The sequence below is a fragment of the Perkinsus marinus genome (genome assembly GCF_000006405.1).
Source record: "Perkinsus marinus ATCC 50983 genomic scaffold scf_1104296960350, whole genome shotgun sequence".
Classification (NCBI taxonomy): Eukaryota; Perkinsozoa; order Perkinsida; family Perkinsidae; genus Perkinsus; species Perkinsus marinus.
The window spans coordinates 208335-215450 of record NW_003206190.1 but is presented as its reverse complement, the minus strand read 5'-3'; the positions used below and the strand labels follow the sequence as shown (position 1 = coordinate 215450).

At 47.1% G+C, this 7116-nt stretch overlaps 4 protein-coding genes across 4 annotated transcripts in view; 2 read left to right on the top strand and 2 right to left on the bottom strand.

The window, feature by feature from the left end:
* Pmar_PMAR013293 (Enolase, putative) overlaps window positions 1-676 on the top strand; it is a gene marked incomplete at both ends in the record, with an annotated part of 1243 nt that extends 567 nt beyond the window's left edge. The window contains one exon of the mRNA XM_002772898.1: window positions 45-676. Coding sequence (XP_002772944.1) covers window positions 45-676 — 632 coding nt within the window. The remainder of the gene's footprint in view (window positions 1-44) is intronic.
* Window positions 677-1762: 1086 nt separating this feature from the next.
* Pmar_PMAR013292 (prolyl 4-hydroxylase alpha subunit, putative) lies at window positions 1763-3361 on the bottom strand (the record flags this gene model as incomplete). The annotated part of the gene is made up of 5 exons (XM_002772897.1): window positions 3287-3361; window positions 3192-3239; window positions 2814-2943; window positions 2655-2767; window positions 1763-2608 (listed from the first exon to the last, which is right to left on the bottom strand). Exons 1-5 carry the CDS (start codon window positions 3299-3301, stop codon window positions 1763-1765), a joined length of 1152 nt encoding a protein of 383 aa, XP_002772943.1. The 5' UTR covers window positions 3302-3361.
* Window positions 3362-3486: 125 nt separating this feature from the next.
* Pmar_PMAR013291 (hypothetical protein) lies at window positions 3487-6653 on the bottom strand (the record flags this gene model as incomplete). Its single annotated transcript, XM_002772896.1, has 13 exons — window positions 3487-3576; window positions 3635-3731; window positions 3785-3836; window positions 3900-3989; window positions 4105-4178; window positions 4228-4343; window positions 4735-4807; window positions 4908-5061; window positions 5115-5205; window positions 5701-5780; window positions 5832-5901; window positions 6053-6169; window positions 6507-6653. The coding sequence occupies 13 exons, from the start codon at window positions 6651-6653 to the stop codon at window positions 3553-3555; spliced, it is 1185 nt and encodes a 394-aa protein (XP_002772942.1). The 3' UTR covers window positions 3487-3552.
* A 123-nt stretch (window positions 6654-6776) lies between these two features.
* The window catches only part of Pmar_PMAR013290 (conserved hypothetical protein), a gene marked incomplete at both ends in the record, with an annotated part of 5337 nt that continues 4997 nt past the window's right edge, over window positions 6777-7116 (top strand). Inside the window, 2 exons of the mRNA XM_002772895.1 lie at window positions 6777-6844; window positions 6899-6975. Coding sequence (XP_002772941.1) covers window positions 6777-6844; window positions 6899-6975 — 145 coding nt within the window. The remainder of the gene's footprint in view (window positions 6845-6898; window positions 6976-7116) is intronic.

The following is a 7116-nucleotide window of genomic DNA, read 5'->3' as shown; positions in this document are numbered from 1 at the left end:
CCCCCAATATTCAGGACATGGATGAGGCCCTCTCGTCCTCTTAGAGGCCATCAAGAAGTCTGGCCATGAGGATACCTGCCGTATTGGTTGCGATTTCGCTGCCTCTGAGATCTATGATGCCAAGACTGGCAAGTATGACCTCGACTTCAAGAACCCCGAGCCTCATGCCGATGCCGAGCTGACCGGTGATGAGTTCATCAAGTACCAGGAGGATCTTATGAACAAGTATCCTTTCGTCTTCATTGAGGATCCCTTCGATGAGAACGATTGGGCGACCTTCGCCAAGTTCACCGCCAAGGACGGTAAGGAGATCCAGATTGTCGGTGATGATCTTCTTGTTACCAACCCCAAGCGTATCCAAAAGGGTATCAACGAGAAGTCTGTGAACGCCCTTCTTCTCAAGGTTAACCAGATAGGTTCAATCACCGAGTCTATCGAGGCCAACAATATGGCCGTTAACGCCGGCTGGACCGTCATGGTTTCCCATCGTTCCGGTGAGACTGAGGATACCTTCATCGCCGATCTTGTCACTGGTCTTGGCACTTGCCAAATCAAGACTGGTGCCCCCTGCCGTACTGAGCGTCTTTGCAAGTACAATCAGCTTATGCGTATTGAGGAGGAGCTCGGTGATAAGGCCACTTACGCTGCGGGCCGCAATTTCCCTCGTTGTCAGTAAATAACATTCATTTGTTACTGTCGTTATTACTACTGCGATGACGAGTTGGTAGGATGTAGTAGATCACGATGCTGCTTTATTCAGCGGCAGTCCAATACTTTTCCTTCCTCATTACGACTGTTCTATACAACAATAATCAACATAGTGGATTCCGTGTGATAACGGAAATTGCTCAAGGATTGTGTTACTAGTGGATATAACATCATGGGTAATTCCTTCGGAACGCCTTCGTTTGAACTCTGCGATCTCATTTTCAGATATACTGTGACATCGGAGCGTTCTGAGACTTCGTTCCAATGATAACAACCTCTTGCTAAGCTCGTACCTTCCCCACTGATAAATTTTCATGATGAAATTTAGATTCCATGGTTTGCTACTGGAGCTGTCAATAGTGTTAAAATGGTGACGCTAATTGATCCGCAGAAGTATTCCTATCAAAGAACTCATGGATAGAAATGTAAACACTCAGATGCATTTTCCGATTTCTCATCCGACTATTCATTCGGCTTGATTTGTTTCCCCGGGGTTGAGTGTGTAGTACAGGTCGGGATGGCATAGCCGCCCCAAAACGGGATTGATATATGGTCCAGGTTGGGGTGGCATAACTGCCCCAAACAGGATTGGTATATGGTGCAGATCGGGATAGCTTACTGTAGCTGCCCCCAAACAGGATCGGTATATAGTCCAGGTCGGATGGCATAACTGCCCCTAACAGGGTTGGTATATAGTCCAGGTCGAATGGCATAACTGCCCCCAACAGGATTGGTTTATAGTCCAGGTCGGATGGCATAGCTGCCCCCAACAGGATTGGTTTATAGTCCAGGTCGGATGGCATAACTGCCCCCAACAGGATTGGTATATAGTCCAGGTCGGATGGCATAACTGCCCCAGATGAGTCGAGATATCCCACACATAGCAGTAGCCATCCACACACCAACATCGCTGTAATGGTGCTGGTGTGGACGAAGCCCTTCGACACGACTATAGAAACCATGCCACTCAGGATAACTCAATACGATTAATCGATTGAAATGATCTCGTTCGTGGGTGCAAATCAGCATGCATCATCGTCATTAGAGAAGCCTTCTAGTCATCATACTCCAACCAGAGATTATTGGGATCGTCACCATCAACGCTGCTGGTACTCCTTACCAGCTCGGCAACGGGCTTCTCGTTAACGAAACAATTAATTGCATATTTCCTCACCCCTGTGGGTGGCAAAGCCTCGTGAACTACTCGATCGTCTGCCTGGCCATCTTCAAGGCAGTTAGGCCACACCAGAGCCGTACCAGCTTTCGGTCGAATCTTCAATCCCAGGGCCGGGAATAGAGTCTCTCCTCCAGCCCCTCGGGGAATATCATTAAGAGTGATGAATACTGTCCAAGGCCTGAAGGCCCCATCATGATGTTGACCAAAGAACTCTCCAGACTCGTATCTTAGCATGTTGAGCCTCTCAACGTGGTCAGCAGGAAAGCCCACCAGGCTGGCGGCCCGGCGCTCAATCTCAGCTACGACATCATCCTGGCTGTGTAGGAGCATGAAGGAGCTCGAGGTCCGACCCTTCGAACGCTTGTTCACATATTTGTCACTTTTTCCATCAGAAATGGAAGAAGAACTCCTTCCCACCGTACTTGGTCTCCACTTCCCTTCAGCCAGTGATATCATGTATTCGCATTCCTCTGGAGTGAGGAAGTCCGGCACAAGACGAACCTTCGGCGATCGGCAAATTACATATGCGCTTAATCTCGTGACCCCCTCCTCGCTGTTACCAACAGTTTTACTATTTTCATCAACAGGGACAGGAGGCTTCTTCTCGCCATCCGAATCACGCTTCAACCTAGCCTCAAAGATATTCTCATCACTCGCCTTCGCCTGTTCCTCCTTCCTTTCAACCATCTGCCGTGCTGTCTGCGGTCCAGGAAGAGGAGTCCCCTGACCAACAGCAATGACCATCTCACGCATACACTGCCACAACCACCATGAACGGCATCGGGGAAACCGACGGCATCCCTCTCGGGGGCAATCCTCCCATCAAGCTCGGCACCCTCGCATGTTGTGGTGAGAAGAAGGCCTGCGGTGGGCCGATCACACCTGCACAACAAGCTATCACGATTCCAACAGTATCCAGCTTTTCCACCTAGCGGACAGCTATGATGAAGCGACTGTTGCTGTACTCTCTGCGGAGTTCCACCAACGTATGGCATCGGAGAGCCTCCCAGCGTAACCGGCTTGTATTGGTAGGCAGCATGAATGCCTTGGCCAAGGCCCTGACTCGAGGACAGCAAGTGGCAAGCTCTCATTAACATGTTGGTAGCTCCTTGTATTCTGCTGACAGTATCCCTGTCCACTAAGCGCACAAGCTGATCGATCCCTCATCTCAGCCTAGTTATTGATTTGATAATACACTGCTAAGATCAATCCTCGAAAATTCTCAAATATTTCTCTCCTCAATCACTGATGACATAACGCTACAACCCGTCTAATTGTATTGAAAGCCCCTTCCTCCCCAACTCACCCTTCCCACCGGTGCTGACACTCCCCGTTGAGGGCTCGGAGGCGGTTTCTGATATACAACAGTACCAACACCAACCGTCCTCATCCCCCCCCTACCCCCATAGGCGACATCGGATACAGTGGTGGCAGTGGCTGCTGTCTATGAGCGTCGGGATGGACCGCAAAGGGCAGTGGCCCTTGCTGGGGCAGGAGTGGGAGCATTTATGAATCACTGCGAGGAAGCCACAGCCCAGCATAATCCGACTCAAAGCCAATTTTCAACAGATGATAACATTAAAAATGTTCACCAGAATTGCTCATAATTCTACACGTTTTATTCAAGACATAAATGCCCAATTCAAAGCCTCCTCCTCAGCAGTTGACTAGGACCCCTTAGTAACGTTGCCCTAGGGAAAAAAGAGAGATATTTTCCGCCCCAATACGTTACTTCTCCACAGAGTTCACCTGACATTTGCAGTATCTTTGATCCGGCACTTTATTCACGTTAATCACAGCAGGAGGCAAACTCGCCGATAAAGACGTGAGGACCTCCGAATTCGGCCTGGTGAGTAGCAAACGAACTTAGCGCGCGCCCAGTTGATCGATTTGCTTTACCATAGTATGTCAAACGATATCGTGCCCGTTACTGTCAATACCAAATCTTTATCTAAACAAGAGGTATGTTGCTGATATCATTGACCTCCACGGGGTCCAATGGCATTCCTCTTACTCCATTTATAGTCGATTAGCATCTCCGCTGCCCGATCCAGTGCATTATACGTTATTAAGCCGAGACCATCAGACACGTACCCGCCAGGCGCTGAGGGGAAGCCGACAATTTCATGGCGCAGTGTGATATTGATATGAAGTGGCCAAGGAATGGTATGAGCAAAAACATGACGAGTAGACAGGCAAGCTGTCACTATAATGACTACCTTCGAAATTGTGCAGAGCCATCGTCCCTATACCAGCCCCTTTATAGTAGATGTTGCCAGACAATTGATTGATCCTGACCACACATAATGTGGAAAGAAGGACGAGGATGAGGAAGAGCGTACCGTGCGCCGAGTCTGTTGGGGTTATAGATGGACACCAGGGACTCCATCTCGATGTCGGTCTTCACTAAGGCACTCTCCACCACCATCGCTAATGTCCTGTTCCATACCAACTCAACCTGAACTCCATCAGCTACTCTAAATGGGGCAGTGTTGACGAGAAGAACACCGTTGAGAGGAGCGTAATTGGGCGGATGCCCCACATCACCATCTATTGCCAATTAGCAACCTCAAGGGCGCCGAGGTCAATTTAATCTATTGACCGAAAAAAGGCATTAAAAAATAAGCCGAAAATTTTCGAAAATTCCGGAAAAAATAAAATCGGTCCGGAAAAGTTGTAAACCGATGCGCTTTGTATATCAACTCGTCCAGCGGGTAGAAAAGTTCAAAATGAATTCTCAAAATGTAGTGAGAAAACCCACCACCTGAGCTGAGGGGGACTAAACATATATACCAACACTGAATTTAACCGACTAGGAGTTATACCACACCATTTTCAAATCAGCTTACATTGCAGTAATTGACAACAGGTTGATGCGGCCACGCCAAAGCTATCAAGATGCTTACAACCAACAGTAGTACCCTGAATAACAGGAAGGAAGCTGGAAGAGGATCTAAGCCAAGCTAGAAGTCTTTAAAGAGCCAACGTTTTAAAGCGGGTGAATTATTCCGTCTCTCATTACATTCCGACAGCCCAACAGCATCCAAGGGTCTTGTACAGACAGGATGCACAGGGGTCCAATAAAGAGGCCAACGATAAAACGTCGGAGCCTCTCATCCTCTCCCCAATCTCCAACCCAGTATCACTACCAGCATCATGTAGTAGATAATCGTCCGCTGATAAGTGAGTGAAATGTTCCGATTTCGTGTCGATTTCACACAGTTCTTACCTCCGTCCGAAAGTTCCCTCCGCCTAGCCATTCGCTGCCTAGTCTGCATAGCCAACTCACGATCGAGCTGATTGGCCCGCGTCACAGCATTCTGACAGAACAAAGGACAAGAATGCACCCAAATTTTTTTCCAGAAAAAAATACATTTTTTTCGGAAATTTTTTGACAATTTTTCGCGGAGGTTATCCACTCAGAACAGTACAACAATGCCACGCCTGTTAATGAGAGCACTCAGAATGATCGACTCGTATGTACCGACTTTCATCCTTCTGCAACTAAACATGACCATCCCCCCACACGTTGTGGCAATGACAAGGATTAATATCAACGACCAGGCGACAGCTCGAGGGGCCCATTCGGAGCCCAGGTATCTGGAAGAAGCAAGCCTTGGGAGCTCTTCCCTGGCTCGTGAGAATGAATATTATGGCGATTTATATAGTGAATGAAATATGGAAATGTGGTTATAGAAGTCATCTATTAACGAGTTCAACCTTGGAGTAGTTGATGTTTTCGCATCGGACATGATTCGTATCATACCAAGAGGAACCTAAGATACCACCATCTTACAGAGGCTCCTTCCTCTGACATTCCGAGTTGGGGAAGCATTGACTCGACATCGCGCAGTTCCAACTATATTGATGATGACATTGCTGGTCACCACCGCACCTACCATGTGGACCTATTCCGTATCTTACACGGTCAACCTCAAGATACTACCATTTGCATCCAGCCTTTTCACATGTATTACAGTCACTATACGCACATGCATCTTTCGAACAGGAGGCTCCTGAACCGGAACACTTCCCAGTGTTAAGATCTATGCTCTCTTTTGACGAAATCTACATATTTTTGATATATAGAAATTCGGGTAGAAATGCACAGAAACTAATAAGAATTTTATCGCAACTTTCATATTGTCACCAACCCCTCCCCCTTACCATATTTACAGCCGTAAACCGACCCTTTATAGTGGCAAGTCCCTCTGATGTCCGGACCGGGAGGGTCCGAGGGGTTGTCGGCACACCAGTGGCAGAGGTAGGATGAGTTATAGCAACCTGATGAGGAATGGAGAATTTGGGTGGATAGATTTTATTCTTATTCGTAGTTTTGGAAAGTTGATGTCGTGGAAGTTGGGGGAGGTGTGGTAGAAAGATGGGAAAGCAAATTTTAAAAAAATTAATTATCGAAGTATTTTTCTTCAGGAAACATTCGAACGGAGAGGGAACATTTTCGGGAAAAGCAAAAAAAGAGTTTCACCCTAGTGATGTGAAAAACACTAGTGAGAACAAATTTCACGCCTACTGCATATCACCCACAATATCGCGTTTTTCACCGAGTATTACGACGCCACTTCACGTAAAACGGGTCGTGAAACTTCAATATATTTAATACCGACATGGAAGGCAAGTTGGTTATGTAACCTGTCTTACTAATGCAGTCGACTTGGGCATCACATTTGTTGACCATCATCTGGTAGTCATCAGCCGTAACGTCTCCCGCCACTGCCACTAACAGTACCGTTATAATGAGTGTGATCATGGTGAGGAAGCGCGGTTGGATGAATCGAATTGGAAGGGCCAAATCGATTAGAATGGCGCGCGCGTTTTACACATCAATTAATATTGCAGCACAAAGAGTCGTTTTGTATTAATTTGGTTAATAATGGTGAAGACTTTCGCAATAGAGGTGGACAACTGGCTCGGACAGCAGCTGCAATATGCAGGCGAGATGTAGGAATCTTAGGGTATCTTAGGTTGCTCTTGGTAAGATACGATTGAGGTTAGGTTCGAGCACGGCGATTGGAAGGGTCCACGTGCTAAGTCGCTGGACCGAACCACACTGCTCGAGTTTGAGAATACAGGTAGTAGTAGTAGTAGTAGTAGTAGTAGTAGTAGTAGTAGTAGTAGTAGTAGTAGTAGTAGTAGTAGTAGTAGTAGTGGTAGTAGTAGTAGTAGTAGTAGTAGTAGTAGTAGTAGTAGTAGTAGTAGTAGTAGTAGTAGTA